Source organism: Gymnoscopelus microlampas, assembly GCF_963454915.1.
Source record: "Gymnoscopelus microlampas genome assembly, chromosome: 13".
In the NCBI taxonomy this organism is placed as follows: domain Eukaryota; kingdom Metazoa; phylum Chordata; class Actinopteri; order Myctophiformes; family Myctophidae; genus Gymnoscopelus; species Gymnoscopelus microlampas.
In genome coordinates, this window is record NC_139950.1 from 15406687 (window position 1) to 15425447 (window position 18761).

The following is an 18761-nucleotide window of genomic DNA, read 5'->3' on the forward strand; positions in this document are numbered from 1 at the left end:
TTGAGAGATTGGCATTCCTGAGGCAATAATTTGATGACTGGGTCATCGGTCAATAGGAGACTCAGTAGGAGACTCGACTTTGCTGTTCACAAATTATTGGCTCAGGAATGTGACAAAAACATTCAAGGCTTCATGGGGTGTGTAATTGTTGGAAAATAAGTATTTTTTTCTTAAAGCCCTACTTTATAACTTGTTGTACATCGGTGAAATAGAAAATAAATCCTGCGACACGCAAAATAGCCGATCTACAAGCTCACAAGCAGCGTTTGACCACAATGCGCTGAACTCTGATCCATTCGTGCCAACCCGCCCAGGTATCAGGATGTTGGACCAGCCCTTTATGACTGACATCATCGAGGCGTCCTCCATCAGCCACATGCCCCAGGTCATTGACATCTACAGCGCCAGCTGGGGACCCACCGACGATGGCAAGACCGTGGACGGACCCCGGGAGCTCACCCTGCAGGCCATGGCCGACGGCGTCAACAAGGTAAGGGCCAGGGGTCTTCAACAAGGGTGTCCGCCGCCACCCGTTAGTTAGGCCAGGGGTTCCCAAACTTTTCAGGCCGCGACCCCCCCAAAATAATCAGAACTGTGGGGACCCCCCACCCTGACAAGCACTTGGAATTGTGGGCATTACATTTAGTTTGACTCGGTTCCACAGATGAATATTATAGTGACAATAGCCGATCTACAAGCTCACAACGCCTCGCACTGAAGAGAACTTGGAGAATGGCAAAGTCATAATACAGGCATCAATGCAGCACGACTCCAATGGGCTTCTCAATTAATAACAGTTACTCATGATCACAATTTTGGCTTTTCACAATAAAATGAACACGATCATCCGATTACTGATATTTATTGCTGTGTTAGTTATGCGGAATGTAGCAAAAATGTAAATGCTACAACGGTGCTCTATTGGTTTAACTTAATGCACACACACACACACACACACACACACACACACACACACACACACGCTCGCACGCGTGCACACGCGTGCACACGCACACACATGCTGGTGGTGCTACTGCTAATTACCTGCTTGACTAATCGTACTGCAGCTTGCCTTGCAGGCAGGTGGTCACATTGCTTGTGCTCTGAGAAAGGTTACTATAGTTTTATGAATTGTTCATGAGTTTTAATTCTCTATTTTGTTTGACTTGACCTGTGTGTGTGTGTGTGTGTGTGTGTGTGTGTGTGTGTGTGTGTGTGTGTGTGTGTGTGTGTGTGTGTGTGTGTGTGTGTGTGTGTGTGTGTGTGTGTGTGTGTGTGTGTGTGTAGATGCAAGATGCTAAGTCAAATTTGTTAAAGGACTGGAGTACATGCCTTTGAAAATACTCACTTTTTAAAGTGGTTAAATGGTTAATTCATAGTTTTCTCCCTTCCTAGAAATGTAGTGGATTCAAAAGTACAACATTTGTCTGCAGCCAGTGGAGTGAAAATCATAAGTGTCCACAAAATACAAATACTCAAGTACAGATACAAAATAAAAGGGGGGGGAAAGTACTTAAGTACAGTACTCAAGTAAAGGTACTTTGTTACTATCCACCATTGCAACTAATCAAGCAGGCCGCACGGCCGGGCTCTTGGATTCTAATCATCACTTACATAAGCCCAGTGCGTAGGCTGTGTGCACGATGTGGAGCACGGGAACAACGCATGGAGTGCCTTCTTTTCTAGCACCCGAGAGATGAATTAGACAATTCTCCATTAACCCATTCAATCCGGGGACGCATCTCTGTCATTTTACAAGAACATTACACATAACGAACATTTTAACTCAACAGTTTTTGAAAAAAGAATATGTTGCTATATATCAGTGGTTCTCAAACTTGTCAAGGACCCCCAAAATTATATGTGTTTGACCACGGACCCCCCCCCCCCCCCATCTCAAAATATGTTGTTCCAGGGACCCCCCAGAAGCAAAGATTTGAGTAAAAAATGTTCGCCTTAAAAAAAAAAAAAATGTATATATATATATTCAAAGATTTGCACACATTTTCACGATTTAAAAGAAATAGCAGATCTACAAGCTCATAGCACGACACTCGGTGCCACGCTATGAGGTTGTGTATCTGTTCCCGGATTGAATGGTTTAAGGATGCGATATATGTTTTGTATGTGTTTTATTTCTCCACGGATGCTTGCCCTCCCACTCCCGGTCTCAATCACTTCCCTCTAAACGACTCACTTACAGCCGATCGCATCTTGAAGTGCGAGTGCTCCATTCTGCACAAACTGCTGCTGGAGAAATGGAAATGAATCACGCACTGCAGTGTGTGCTCTGGGCAGAGTGCTCAGGTTTTATTACTTTTTTTATACTTACTGTATGTAAAAATAGCAATAGCAACAATGTAGCAACACACACACACACACACACACACACACACACACACACACACACACACACACACACACACACACACACACACACACACACACACACACACACACACACACACTGTATTGCATCAATACTCTGTTACAAGTAAAACGTCCTGTATTCAAATAAAAAAAAATGCGTAAAGTACCAAAATACAGTATAAGTGCTCATTAATGTCCCACTTCAAAAATGTAAAAAATTGTATTATCCCTGCCAAGCCAGAACGGCTGAAGGTGAGGGATTAGGTTTTCGTCCGTCCGTCCGTCCGTCCGTCCATCCGTAAACAGCTAATCTCGTTTTTTATACATTTTAGTTATAAAGGGCAATTATATTGTATTAAGGCATATACTGCTTATTACCCAGGGATCCCTTTAAGTCAGCCTGTTACAGCCCCACTATGAGGCCGAACACACTTTTTGCTACTACTCCTAGAGATGTTGTCCAAACCTCACGCAAATCGATACACATTATCTCTGTTGTCATGTGATCAAGGCATATCTGTCTGATTTTACGATTGGCTTCCAAAGTTTTGCGGGAGTGACATGCTTTGCACAAAAGGCCATAAATCGTGAACGCAGCGTTCAATTGCCATCAAACTTTACACACACACTCCCAGTAGGCCAAGGAGGATCTCCCACCCCAATTGTTTCAAATCGGCCTCATAGTGGCACTATAACAGGTCGCAACACAGCCCTGGGTAGGCAACTCAACCTGGCGGGGATTTACTCAAGTATATGTAATCACAAAATATACATCATCAAGCCCTATATTATAGTAGGGCCTACGTCTGTTCGAAGAATAGCCCATGTACAATCTCACGATGCGTAAAAAATACCTGTATTTTCATATTGTAGTATATCACTACTTTTACACAAGTAAAAAAAATTGAGTACTTATTCCACCACTGTCTGCACGTGGCTCTTTGTTCCGTTGAGACTCACTCACACACACACACACACACGCGCGCGCCGGCTTTCTGGAGCAGCAGGTGCAGACACAGAATGGGTGCTTAACGTTTTTTTCACGGCTTCCCTAATAGTCCACCTCAAGACAGCTCTGAGCACACGCACATGCGCGTGCACACACACACACACACACACACACACACACACACACACACACAGAGACCGTGACTACAGACTACTGACTCTACAGATCTGTTTTGAAGCCTCTAGTCCAGCGAAAAATGGCTGTGAGTGCAACCGCAACCAGTGTGCTATTGGTGGATAGGGGAGCGAGGGGTGGGTCTTCCCTCAGTACAACCCGATCACAAGCGCTGATTTATCGTCAAGTAAAATGTCCTGATCGTGGTGACAGCCCTACCGTCGGTGTGTGAATGGGCGAATGCAATGCACAATATCGTAAAGCACTTGGAATGAAGACACTATATAAATGCACCATTTACCATTTGCATTGTCATGCATTCACCACAATGGAAATTCATTCGTAAATTAATGTCCTACTTCATCATACAACAGCGTTGCACAAAAGTAGTGAAATGGATCAGCTATTTTAACTATTTTACACAAAAAAATAATAATAAAAAAGGAACAGTTTTGGACCATGGCAGCGACAAAATGTAAGTTGGTACTACAGTAAAAACACCTATTGTCAGCTGTTATCAAACAGGAACCTAAACTATACTATTTGGCCTCAACCGTATATTTTCATCAAGCAGCATTATACATTTGTGCACTATATTGGTGTTGCTGTGAAATTAAATTCACTAGCTCTGTTTTTCCTCTGCAGAAAATAACCACACCATTGTACACTGCAGTAATATACCCTGCAGGCCATGGACCAATTTCAGACTGATGTGTATCTCGCTCTGTGTTGAGTGCTAAACAGATCTGCATCGTGTCGATAGTTTAGAACTGTGTTATAGAGGAGATGATTTCTCCTCACTAACGGTGTTCCCTGTTGTTGCCGAACAAAACATGACGTGTTTCATCTCTCATCTCCTCAGTAGCAGATAAAAACTTCCCTCTCTCCGTTTCTCAGTGCTTCTCAAACTATTGCGTGTCAAGGACCCACAAATTGATATGTACGTTTGGCCGCGGATCCCCATATGAAAATGTTTCGTGCCAGCAGGGACCCCCAGAAGATAAGATTTTTGTTCCTTTAAAAAGTAACAAATATATTCAAAATCTTTTCAAGATTTAAAAAAATAAAAATAAAAAATGAGGCGAACTTGTACATCTGCTATTTTTGAATAGCCAAAGTATCAATGGATGAAGTGGTTAAAGCAAAACATGACAGATTTCATCTCTCATCTCCTCAGCAAGGGTGAATCGAATAATCGAATGGTTGATTCATCGATAGATGGATAATGTATCTAAATAACATTTTTGTAATGGGGTGATTGTATAAAAAATTCCTTGTCTGATTTTTGTTGTTCCATATTTTAAACTTGAAAATTGTTCTTTCTTTCTTAGCGATTGATCGATTGATCAGTCGATCAAACACTTTATTGAAAATGTATTCAAAAGTATAAAGGACAAAAAAAGGCCTGAAGGCTTGTTTCCATTGTGTTCCTTTAATCCCAGTCATGAAGCATAGCGTTAGTTCATGCAGGACACGGAAGTCGTGCACGCCAAAGCTGTAACCAGCAGTCAGTCAGCTGATGTGAACATCAGCTTTCTATTCCCCATTCACAGCCCAGCTGGTCATTACATCACACACTCATTATCCAATCACAGCTCACGCTTGAGCAAAGAGGTTCCTATAAATACGGCTTCATATTCTCTAGGTCTTTCTTGGTTGCTGAACCAATGCATTTTGCTAGCTGCTGCAAACTTCATCTGCTGCTCATCTACTGCTTTGTGCGCTGCTCTATGATATTTTGGTGCTATATGAGATGAGTCTGCTTATGATGCTGACTTTTACCACTGCTACAGCAGCCAATGCTTCTTCTATTATTGCTGCCAAACACTAATGTGCTCATAGCTTAAGCTAATAGCATGCTTGCTGCCATGTAGAAATTAGGAATTGTTTGTAGCACAAAGCTTATACAGCATGCTTGCTGCCCAGACAGTAGAAGCTTGATTTATTTGTAGGCTACTCTCTTCACCATGTGGTAAGTTGAATTGTTTGTAGCTTAAAGCTAACATAGCATGCTGCTGCATTTAGAAGTTTGTTGTTATACAGCACTGCACAGTTAACATGGCATGCTTTCTTCCCATGTGGAAAGCTTCAATTGTTTGTAGCTTAAAGCTAACATAGCATGCTGCTGCATTTAGAAGCTTGGTTTGTTATACAGCACTGCACAGTTAACATGGCATGCTTGCTTCCCATGTGGAAAGCTTCAATTGTTTGTAGCTTAAAGCTAACATAGCATGCGTGCTGCCATGTTTAGAAGCTGTGTTGTTATACAGCAATGCACAGTTAACATAGCATGCTTGCTTCCCATGTGGAAAGCTTCAATTATTTGTAGCTAGAAGCTAACATAGCATGCTGCTGCATGTAGAATCTTTGTTGTTATACAGAACTGCACAGTTAACACAGCATGCTTCCTTCCCATGTGGAAGCTTGAATTGTTTGTAGCTTAAAGCTAACATAACATGTGGAAAGCTTGAATTGTTTATAGCTTAAAGGTAACATAGCATGTGGAAAGCTCGAATTGTTTGTAGCTTAAAGCTAACAGCATGCTTTGCTGCCATGTAAAAGCTTTGATTTGTTTGTACAGCGCTGCAAAGTTAACACAGCAGCCTTGCTCCCCATGTAGGCTACTTCCTTTTATTCCCAGCAGCAGACATTTCAGTGGTTTTAAAAGAGCTTTCATCAGGTAATGAAACGTGGCTATTTTAGCATTTTTATGGCTTCAGGTATAGAAATATATGGAGCTAAATTTTTGGGCCGAAAGTTGATTTTTTTTTTTTTTTCTCCAAAATAAGTACTGCTTCTAAGTTCTAATGCTGTTCTGCTGAGGCACTCTTGACTCTGGGAATACCAACAATACATGGTGCAGTACCATCTAGTTGGTTCTGAAGCTTCAAGCAGAGCTTCCAACAGTTGTAGTGCTCTGCTAGCACAAATGCTTTTATAATATGTTTATACTTATCAAAGCTGTTGTAGACAATCTGTGTGCAACGGGGCATAATATAAGACAAGAAGACAAATTCAGACATGTATTCAAGCCAGGAAAGGAAATCACAGCATGTGTATCAAATCAGTGTTGCCATGTCTGCTTATTATAAGCGACTTTGGGATTGTGCTCTGTTAAGTCACTAGCAAATATGATTACTAAACAGGGTTCATGTGAAGGAACCCCAGATTCATATGTAATCATGGTACAAAAAATGTTTAATATTCTAAACACTTGTTTTGCGACTTGTTTTTATAGACTTGGCGCTTGTTTCTCTTACAATCTGGCAACACGCCGTGGTGGTGTCACGTGACTACTCCTTGGGAGTAATCAGGAAGTCTCATACATACAGCATGCATCTTGGGTATTGTAGTCTATGCAACTGACACAGTCATATCATGGTCAATTCAGTTCAATGCTACCGTGTGAGAATAAGGTGAAGGCAAGGGTGTTTTCTTTCTTAACTGGTCATGTGCAGGCATTATGGCAGTGTAACTGTCATGTTAAATAAGGTTCACAACTATCATGTCATGTTAAATAAGGTACACAACTATCATGGGATATTCAAGTTAATATAATCCACTCAGTGAAGCTGTTATTTCTGCATTCCTGTTCTATTCACTTAATTTATCGCTCAAGTTCAGGTAACTATTGTGGGTGGATTAGTTTGCAGATGCTTAAATAGATAATTACTTCATGGTGGATTAAAGTCTTGTGAAATGGGGCGATTGCTTCAATTGTAGTGGGTTGTCCTCCAGGCGGTGCCATTTAGAGGGCAAGCAAAGGTTAATCTGATTCTCTGCTGCTTCAATTCTATCAGCTTATGACTTAGATGCAGGGAGCGGATTCATAGTGCATTGAATTAATTTGCATGTTACTTCACTTTTAGCTAACACATCTCGAGTTGGACAAAAAACACAGCAGGTGAAAGGCGGAAATCATATAATAGTCATTATTCATTGCAAGGATAAAGGGGGTCTACTTGTCTCTGACTCATACAGGTGCTGCTGGGTTAAGTTTCATTGGATGGTTGCAGAAAGAAGAAAACGTATGATGATAATTGCAATTTAAAATAATTGCTTATTGCAAACAAAGTCTTAAAGATGCATCGTGGTCTGCTTATTGCAAACGGTACAGTTACAGTACTCTTCAGCTGCTTGGTTCCAGCATTCACAATGAAGCAGCAGGTTGCCGGTCTGCAGCCATGAACGCTACTACGTTCACCATGAGTGAATGAGATAATCCAGCTGTTGCTTGCAGATCTCCACAGCGTCCAGACGAGAAGGCTTGCATGCTTGCTCTTGTGTGTGTCTTTCCAAAAGTTCATCTAGGTGGTGTTCTGCATGCTTGTGGAACTTGAAGCTTTTGTGGATCGCTATCTACGTATCTGAGATTGACATCAGGCATAAGTATGCTGCTGAAAGTGTTGGCTGGGTTCCACTGCACTGATTTGGGTAGTATGATTCTGTTTTGTATTGCATTTCTTTATCTGTGCGTGATCGGTAAGGTCCGCAGTATGCTTACTGCTGCATATAGATATTACATTTTACACTCTTTAATTTAGTTTAGCTTGATTAATTAATTTCTGAGGTCTGCAGCATGCTGCTGCTACACATAGTTTCACACTTTTGTAGGATGAACTTAACATCTTAAACACTGTAAATCAGACAGGGGGGGGGGGGGGAAAGGTGCAAACGTCATAATTTCTAACCCTAACCCTAACCCTAACTAAAACCATGTTTTGTCTCTGTTCTCCATGATCCAGTATCTGCAAAGACGTCCTCTGGCGAGGCAAGACTAATGTTCTTCCTGACCGACAAGGGAAAGCCAAGGTCATGGTTCACGGCCCGGCTCTGTCTCCTCTACAAAAGATGTGGACTGCTGCGCAGCTGTATACCTCTCACTCATTTCCGCATTGCATTGGTGCAGCTACATTGGTCTAGGCTTAAACTTGAAGTTGCTCAAAAAGCAATGAGTGGCATGTACTGTATGAGGAGACGGTTAAATAGAGTCTGCATTCAAAAGTGGTTGGCAATGGCATGGGTTCATTCTGATGAAGATAGTTGACCTTTTACGGATGCATTCTTGCATCCCTCTTATCTGAGCGGATAGGAAGTTACAGCACGCTGCTGTTACACGCATATGTTATTAATCAGTGGTCATTACAGGGGCGTTCCGTTGCTAGGGGCAACCAAGGAATCTCAACCCTATAGTACACATTCTGCTTAAGTACACTCCTGAAGTACAGGATCAACATGGATGTTGAACACACACATAGTATGTATCTCATTAATTGTAGTATGACCTCGTTTTAAGATGCATGCTTGCATTCTTTTAGTATAGCTTAAATAATTAAATGCTGAGGTCCACAGCAGCTGCTGTTACACATAGTTAGTACACTTTATTTATCATGAATGATAAACATTAGTTATCATTCATCATAGGATGACCTCATACATATATATATATTTATATATATCAGATTTCTTTAAAAATAAATAGAATGTCCTTTTCGAATCCTATTCACGGTGCAGCATAGCAGTGGGCATCGTTTTAGGACACCGTCTAGGACTCCTGAGGTTCAGGAATCAACAGGTTTCTGCATTCATCAGGCCTGTTGAACACATAGACGCATGCTTGCATTTGTTTAGTTTAGCTTAATAATCAAATGCTGAGGAACTTCTGAAGCTCAGGATCAACATGGCTGTTTAACACACAAATGCATGCTTGCATTTAAAGCACTCCTGAAGTACAGGATCAACATGGCTGTTGAACACACACATAGTGTATATATACATCATTAATTGTAGGATGACCTCGTTTTAAGATGCATGCTTGCATTCTTTTAGTATAGCTTAACAATCAAATGCTGAGGTCCACAGCAAGCTGCTGTTACACATAGTTAGTACACTTAGTTATCATTCATCATAGGATGACCTCATACATATATATATTTATATATATCAGATTCTTTAAAAAGAAATAGAATGTCCTTTTCGAATCCTATTCGCGGTGCAGCGTAGCAGCGAGCATCGCTTTACGATACCGTCTAGGACTCCTGAGTTCAGGAATCAACAGGTTTCTGCATTCATCAGGCCTGTTGAACACATAGTCTTAAGATGCATGCTTGCATTTGTTTAGTTTAGCTTAACAATCAAATGCTGAGGAACTGAAGCTCAGGAATCAACAGGGCTGTTGAACACACATATAATATATCTCATTAATTGTAGGATGACCTTGTTTTAAGATGCATGCTTGCATTCTTTTAGTATAGCTTAATAATTAAATGCTGAGGTCCACAGCAAGTTTGCTGTGACACATAGTCTCTTATATCACATAATTGTAGAATGACTTCAGGATGCGTGCGCATTCTATTTTAAGTCGGTAGCAGTCTTGCTACTTCACATAATATAGTATGACTGATAAAGGCGTTTTTTAGGCTTGGCGTTGGCTTCCGTGTGTTGGGGGGGATTTCTGTTATGCACTCTCTGAGTATCCTAGCTGCCGCTCGGCTGAAACCAGAGAGTATGCATTTATTGGTTTTGGGGGTTTTGCTTAAAGCATTCTCTGAATATATGCTTAGCAGGCTGCTTCGACAAAATTCAGTGAATATTCTCCCAAGAGCGGAGCTTTAACGCCAAGCTTAACTGTATTCCATTTGTGGCAATAAATGGTTCTTTATCTACTAAGACGAGAGTGTTTCTGATTGAAATGAAGCATAGCGTTAGTTCATGCAGGACACGGAAGTCGTGCACGCCAAAGCTGTAACCAGCAGTCAGTCAGCTGATGTGAACATCAGCTTTCTATTCCCCATTCACAGCCCAGCTGGTCATTACATCACACACTCATTATCCAATCACAGCTCACGCTTGAGCAAAGAGGTTCCTATAAATACGGCTTCATATTCTCTAGGTCTTTCTTGGTTGCTGAACCAATGCATTTTGCTAGCTCCTCCTCCACCCCAGCCTCCACCTTTTGATTAGAGTCTGCCATAGGCTCCAATACTTGTGATTATTATGTATCTGCTTTGTTTAGAGTCTGGCTTAGGCTCAAATACTTGTGGTTATCATGTATATCTGCTGTTTAAAATCTTGCTAGGCTCAAATACTTGTGTTTATCATGTATATCTGCTAATTCTAACTAATATGTTAATGTATTGCTTATTGTTGTCATTGTATCCCTATGGGGTTTTGCTTAAAGCATTCTCTGAATATATGCTTAGCAGGCTGCTTCGACAAAATTCAGTGAATATTCTCCCAAGAGCGGAGCTTTAACGCCAAGCTTAACTGTATTCCATTTGTGGCAATAAATGGTTCTTTATCTACTAAGACGAGAGTGTTTCTGATTGAAATGGTGTTTATACTTCATACTACATGTTTTTTTTCTTTTATCCTGGTTAATCCTCCCGGTCCTCCTCCTTGTGTTCTCAGGGCAGAGGAGGGAAAGGCAGCATCTACGTGTGGGCATCGGGAGACGGTGGTAGCTATGACGACTGTAACTGTGACGGATACGCCTCCAGCATGTGGACCATCTCCATCAACTCGGCCATCAACGACGGGCGCACCGCCCTGTACGACGAGAGCTGCTCCTCCACGCTGGCGTCCACCTTCAGCAACGGACGCAAGAGGAACCCGGAGGCTGGCGTGGTGAGTTATCTGTTGGGGGTGGAAAGTTAGGGTTGTCCCGAATCCCGATTATGGCATTTTACTTGACGATTTATTGTCGCTCAAATAATTGCGCTCAACGTTTTAATTGCATTTCTGGTGTCGAACATTAGAATATTATGAATAAAAATTACATTTTTGTTTGGCTTTCAATGCAATTCAAATGAGCTTTATTGACATGAGAAAATATATGTTTACATAGCCAAAGCAAGTGTCAAAATATGATAAAAACTGTTTAAGAAAATGGGGAAAGTATGTACAGTTTGGAGGGGGTACAGCATTGTGTAAACAGAACTATGTCACATTGCGTCGTTATGTTATATATAGCCTACAGGGTATAAATCTTTTTGAAACAAATAGCAGCACTCTTTTGCAGTCACTTTGGGACAATTACCGTAGTAGCATTTAAAAAAAAAAAAAAGATTTAAATAGTATACAAAAAAACCCTCATGCGTTTAAAGGTAGCAGCTCTTTTTATATGTGCAGTAGGTCTAGCGGTCTACTCGGGACACTCAATGGTTATTAGTCCTTAGGGTGGTTGTATTCCATTGGCTAACCTTCTTTTATCACAACAGTTCACAAATCTTGCTGCTGTGTTCGCACATTGTTGTATTTCTCCCAGGAGGTATGAGAGTTGTTTGTCATTGGTCATCAAGCTTTCAGGCTTCGTGATCAAAAGGGCAAATATGACAAATAACGTAATATTCATATAGTATAAGAAATGACTTACACCATGACCAGAATCCTTATTCTCAGGGGAACATTAGTCAAAAATAGCCAATCCACAAGCACACAACGGCGTTGTGTGCTTGTGGATTGGCTAAAAAAAGAGCAGACCAAGTGCAGAGCCAACGCTAAAATGTACTAAGTATTGAGGGTTTAAGTGGTTAAAGGTCAGAAAATTAACATCAATATGAATCCAATATATTAATAGAAAAGAAAAGATAAGTCAACAAACTAAGCTATCAATCGAAAGGTTTGTATAATAAGACCTCTAAGACCCCTGGTCTAATAGACAATAGTAGTTACTCACGACTCCATGAAAATAAACAACCCCGGAGGATGGTCAAAGTGATTGTAAAGCATAGTGGCAGCCAGGGGAGAGAGGCCAGGATTAGGGGGTAATATCATCAAGGAGCTCTGGCTGTCATCCTGACACAGATAAAGAGGGACAGTGCTGTTTTCCATTAACCAAATCCCATTGAGGTGCGTGACAGTGCCTGTCACATACATCTAAAAACACACACAGGCAGGCACCGTGGCTCTGCCCCAGGGCTCTCTGGACTATCACACATTACACCTTAGCATAGACAAGAGGGCTACAGCGATACAACTATAGCTAGTGTTGTCGATGGTTATTCCAGCATTTACCTGGAGAATGGTATCATCGGGGAGGCAGGGATCTCTGGGAAAAATGAGCGAGTGAGTCAGTGGTGCTGACAAAGATGTTGTTTGAAAAGGGATGAGAGATGAGACTTTTTCCTTGGCAGTGGCAGTGAGAGAGTTATAGCCCTAATTTATGCTTCATTGAAAAAGTGTTGTGTGGCACACAGACACACGTCACTGAACAGAGGGAAATGCAAAGCATTAGCTTATTAGCTGATCATGCACCGATGACGTCAAGAGAGTCTATGGGTACACTCCTTGTATTCGAGAGTTGCGTCACCTCGGGGGCAGAAAACTGCGCCGGTCACGTGGTTCGTGTAAACTTGAAATAGTGACAAATGCTCATAGGCTCCAGCGCATTCCGTAAACTTTCGGCTTTGTCACTGTTCGCCAATAGAAGGCTCTGTAGAACACCGTGAATGGAGCTGACGCAACTCTCCTGGGTACACTTGGTACACTAAACGAGTGTTCCGGGGACCCCCAGGGCTTCTTATCTCCATAATGTTAATGTTACGTTTTGTCATACAAAAGTAGCAAAACATAGCAGATCTACAAGCTCAAAACGCATGTACTACACGCATTTTGAGCTTGAAAAGTAACCGTTTTGGAGTTTTGGTATGAGGTTTCCACCCGACAGCAACGGTGTGTTTGCGTTCATTTAACCTCTTAAACCCCAGCATCCTTAGTGTGGGTGCTGCGGCGCGTTGTGAGCTTGTCGATTGCCTATTTCCAGAAAGACACTAGTGTAGAGCCCTAAGTGACTCTGTGTGACTCTGTGTGTGTGTGTGTGTGTGTGTGTGTGTGTGTGTGTGTGTGTGTGTGTGTGTGTGTGTGTGTGTGTGTGTGTGTGTGTGTGTGTGTGTGTGTGTGTGTGTGTGTGTGTGTGTTCGTTCATTTAAAAGGCCACCACTGACCTGTATGGGAACTGCACCCTGCGGCATTCTGGGACATCGGCTGCTGCTCCCGAGGCTGCTGGGGTCTTTGCTCTGGCTCTGGAAGCTAAGTATGTACATGCACACACACACACACACAGTTCTTTTTTTATTTATTTTTTCCCATAACTGGTAACTGCCATTAACCCATTAAGACATCTGCCATTTTACATTTTAACCACTTTAAGCATTATTTTCTGCTTTGGCTATTTTTTTTAAAATCATGAACATTTTTGCAAACATTTGAATATATATATTAGACCCTGCAGAAAAATGCGATTATGCGATCGCAGAATTTAACACATAATCATCAAAATGGCGCATAATTATGCGGGGGTAACGTTTTTTCAAAAAGGCCGCATCGCATCGCATAATATGTGCATCGCATAATAAGTGCATCGCATAATAAGTGCATCGCATCGCATAATATGCGCTTCGCATCGCATATTTCGCAACTTTTCACATATTTCGCATTTTCCGCAACATTTAGCAACTTTCCGCATATTTCGCAACTTCCCGCAATTTCACCGCATACAATTGCAAAAAACCCTGCATATTTCATCGCAAAATCAAGGATTTTAGCCCGCATAATCAAGAGTTTGAGCCCGCATAATCAAGGATTTTTGCCCGTGTTTTTCTGGAGGGTCTATATATTTTAAAGTGAACATTGTAACTCAAATATTTGCTTCTGGGGGTCCATGGAACAAAATATTTTGAGATGGGGGTCCGCGGTCAAATACATAATATACATAATACATAATTTGTTGTTTGGTTGCTATATCAGTGGTGTTCCAAATGTTTCCATGTCAAGGACCCCCAAGATTATATGTATTTGGCCACGGACCCCCCATCTCAAAATATTGTGTTCCAGGGACCCCCAGAAGCTAATATTGGAATATTGGAGAGCATGCACGCACGCACACAGAGCACTTAAGCCCATTCAGTCTCCCTTGTTCTCCTCACATGGTGTGTTTGTTTCACACACACTAAAAGGCTGACAACATTGTTCTAGCTGCCATTAACCTGCAGTGTGGCTGGCTGGTGGGGGCTGAGCAAAGTGAGTGCTGTTTGCTTTGCACACACCATAATGATGTGGCTGTCACTTTCCTCTGTCCCACGGTAAACACACACCCCCCCACCCCGCTTACTGTCCCCATGGCCAAACACACTTGAACCATGCGGGTGGCAGTACACCCGACGGTGTCACTCCAGAACAAAGCTGTCGCCACGCACAGCCCACGATAAGAGTAGTGGGGCGCAGACACACAACAGCCAGCACCACCTGCCTCGCTGTGGTGGAAGAAGTACTTCATTTTTTGGGTTGTTTTGCTGCACTATGTAATTTTCCTGAACAACTGCTGAATTGTTTTACCATTGAGCTAATAGAGCCGGCCTGCTTGCCCAGGGGATAAATTAAATCTTGACCTTCAGGTCAGATCCTGTGTCTAGGTGAGACAGGACCTCGTATGACAGGATCTAAATGTCTCAATAGAAGAGCAGGGAGACAAAATACAACCACCCCTATTTCATACGTTATATTATATTAAGAATAAAACTAGCAAACTTGCTTTAAAAAACAAATCAACGCTAAACTGAAATTGAAAATATATATATATATATATAAATTAAAACAAATGAGAAAAAACAACAACCTTTCTTTACACCTGTGATGTGACAAACACAAACTGATAGTGATTCTTGTCTTCACCTGCAGCCCTAACCTGTCATGGAGAGACATGCAGCATCTGTCTGTGCTCACATCTAAGAGGAACCAGCTCCACGATGAGGTCCACCAGTGGCGGAGGTAAGAATGACCTTGTCCCCTTCAAGTGCATGTCTCTTAAGGGTAAGATAATGCATTCTGCTACGCAGCCATTAAGAATGACCTTGCTCCCGCCCCCCCCCCCCCCCAGTTCAACTATCTCAAGGTCAAGAATGCATTCTGTTACACAGCCACTACACTCTACCATGCTCTACCAGTAGCCCCGACATTTTTTAAAACTCCCTATTTAAGTTTAAAGCTGACCTAAAATCACATCAGATTAATCTGCAGTAAACATTCAGAGGTGGGGTGAATACGAAAAAAATAAAAATGAATTGTTTTGGTTAGCGAAAGCTAGGAGTTGGCAATTGCCATCCCCTGCAACCCTAAATGACGGCCCTGATTTGATCCACATTGATGTTTTTTTATGTATAATTTATGTATAATTTAATATATTCGATTGAATTGAAGGAACGGCGTGGGCCTGGAGTTCAACCACCTGTTTGGCTACGGTGTGCTGGATGCCGGTGGCATGGTAAAGATGGCCCAGGAGTGGAAAACCGTCCCAGAGCGCTTCCACTGTGTGGCCGGATCTGTCCAGGAGATCCGGTATGTACTTTACTTTACTTGATTTATTTATTCGGTCGGGCAGTGCACATTGATGAACACAATTACATGTGTAATACATGCACATGAGCAAGTGTAAATATGCCGGATTTAGCGAAAGCTACTTTACCTCTCAGGCCTCCTCCATAAACGTACTTTGTCACAGAACTTGTAGTCCACAGACTTGGACCTATTCATCATCATCCGTTTTTACGTCTGGAGATTTCTGTCCTGGACAGGCTTCAGACGCGTCTCCTCGGGAGATCTGAACCTGAAATTTGATTTGGCGTTAAGCACCTGTTGGGACCACATGCCCTTGCTGACGTGGACCCCAGGCAAGGTTTCGAACCCACAACCATTTTCTGGTTCCATCGTTCCAGACCCCATTTATTTTTCCCATAGAGATTTCCAAAAATATTTATATCAATCATGTTAAGCCTAGAATCAAGCCATTCAGGATCCTGGTGATTCATGACCATAAAACGTTTTATGCTGTGAAGAAAAAATGTAAAACCGCAAAACAAAGGGTATTTATTAAATATAGTATATCATATAATAAAATATATATAATATATATATATATATATATTTATTTTTCACAGAATCAAATGTTTTATGGTCATGAGTCTCCCTGGGGAACTTTTGAGAACCACAGGTGTAAAGCAGGTTTGATTACAGCTGGGCCATCTGGCCTGCACTGAGGAGGGGAGGCTCCCTGCTCTCCAGGCCTCCACAGCTGCAGCTGTTGGTCGGTCTGGTGTTCAGAACAATTCTCCTCCTCCTCCCAGTCCACTCCTTCTCCTGGTCCACTCCTCCTCCCTGTCCACTCCTTCTCCCTGTCCACTCCTTCTCCTGGTCTACTCCTCCTCCCTGTCCACTCCTTCTCCTGTGCTAGCCTCGTTTCCCCAAGTCTTTTCTCATCTCCGAGGACTTCCGTTGTAGGCTACTTCCCCCGGAAACTGCCTTTTTCGACAATCACAAGTAACACTTGTTTCATTTTGATTGATTAAATACTTTTTAATAATTTGCAAAAAGTACAGAGGTACAGTTGTTGTACAATAATGCTAAAAGGATAACACAAAAAGCCCTTAGGGCTTGTTTCCATTGTGGTCCCGTGTATTCAATTCATGAGACATATAAAGACATACAATACTATACAAGAAATCATCAATACTAGAAGCAGTAAAAGTATATTTACAGAAAAAACAGTGGGGGGGGGTCATTTCTTTTCGCAATTTCATGCACAGAGAATGTAAACAGATCTATAAAGACTCAACGTAATTTCCTTGGGGCTACACATATACTATGTATACAAGTATAAGTGAGTGTTTAATCCGTTTGATAAACGGCGTTGCTTGTGAACATAGCTTCATATCTGCGTCGTCGCATGCACAAAACGAAACGTGCTGTTTCAGCTACCAGGGGGAAATGCCACTCCTCATCATAGGCGCACACATTTTTTTAAACAATATTCGTCCTGAAATTTAAAAAAATCCCTCCGTAGCAATCCTTACACACGGACTGAAGAGAAACGAGGGAAGTGAAGGCTCAGCAGATGAGAGAGAGAGATGTTTCTACACGCCTCCCCTTCCTATTTCTTTGACAGTATCGTTCATAAATAAATAATGTTTGCCGATTTTCCATTGCTTCATTGCTTATGTGAACGCTCTGATAAATGCCTTCGTGTTTTACGACTCGGTCGTCCGTGTCGCCGGCGTCTCGCTCTCTTTATTGTCCCTTCCAGTGAGCCTTCCAATCCCCATTTTGATCACCGTCACCTGTGTTTTCCCTTGCGTGGCGGTGGGGGTGGGGGTGTGTGTGTGTGTGGGGGGGGGGAGGTGCTGAGGGAGGAAGGTAGGGGTGATGGTGATGGTGGTGGGGGGTGCGGTTGGCGGTGAGGTTGGATGGTGGGAGTGGGGGTAGGCTCGGTGCAGTGGTGGAAAGTAACTAAGTACATGTACTCAAGTGCTGTACTTAAGTTAAATGTTGAGGTATTTTTTACTTTCTTCAGTATTTACAATTTGCGATTTATACTGCACTACATCTCAGAGGCAAATATTGTACTTTTTATATGAAAACTTTTGTTACTAATTATTTTGTAGATTTTGATTATCATTACAAAACATTCATTAACCACTTCACCCCTATATATTATTTCGGCCATTTGAAAATAGCCGATATACAAGCTCACAATGCGAGCTTGTAGATCTGCTATTTTCCAAAAGATTTTTAATACATTTTGAACTTGTGAAATGGGACATTCTGCACAATGATGACTGCTTTTACTTTTGGCACTTTAAGTATATGTTGACGCCAATACTTTTACTCAAGTACATTTTGAACACAGGACTTCTTCTTGTAACAGAGTATATCTACTGTACATTGCAGTTATTGGCAATTTTACCCAAGTAAAACATACAGTATGAGTACTTCCATCACTGGCTTGGTGGTGGGGGAGGTATTCTCACACGTTATAATTAAAGCCAACCAACACACGGTGCACTGACTGTGATGTCCTGGCAACAATCTCTGTTAAACCCAGTGACACTGACAGCCAGGCAGGCATTTCATGCACACATGTCAACTGGATATGGATAAGTGTCCATTATAGATGCGGTCGGGCAGAAACCTGTTATCTAGTTTTTTTTTACTTGTCGTGTTTTGTGGCCTTGTAGATCTGCTATTTTCACTTATCTTGTGTGACACCCTTGCATGATGAAGAAGGGCATTAATTTACGGAAACATATACATAAAGTTGAAATATGGAGATACGTGGTTGAGAGGTGCTTGCATGTGTGTGTGTGTGTGTGTGCGTGCTATAAAGCTGCAACAGTAAAAGACTGGATGCACAGGTGATTGTTTCACGCAATCAATTCCCAACCTGTTGTTTTGGTGTGCGCTGGTTTCAGCACACCCCAACCCCCTCTTGTGTGTTGGC

At 41.9% G+C, this 18761-nt stretch overlaps 1 protein-coding gene across 1 annotated transcript in view; it reads left to right on the forward strand.

Moving 5' to 3' along the window:
• Positions 1-18761, forward strand: part of pcsk2 (proprotein convertase subtilisin/kexin type 2) — a 59322-nt gene that overhangs the window by 32430 nt on the left and 8131 nt on the right. Inside the window, exons 8-12 of the mRNA XM_084076639.1 lie at positions 315-490; positions 10904-11119; positions 13426-13526; positions 15170-15259; positions 15689-15826. Of these exons, the coding sequence (XP_083932765.1) occupies positions 315-490; positions 10904-11119; positions 13426-13526; positions 15170-15259; positions 15689-15826 (721 nt within the window). The remainder of the gene's footprint in view (positions 1-314; positions 491-10903; positions 11120-13425; positions 13527-15169; positions 15260-15688; positions 15827-18761) is intronic.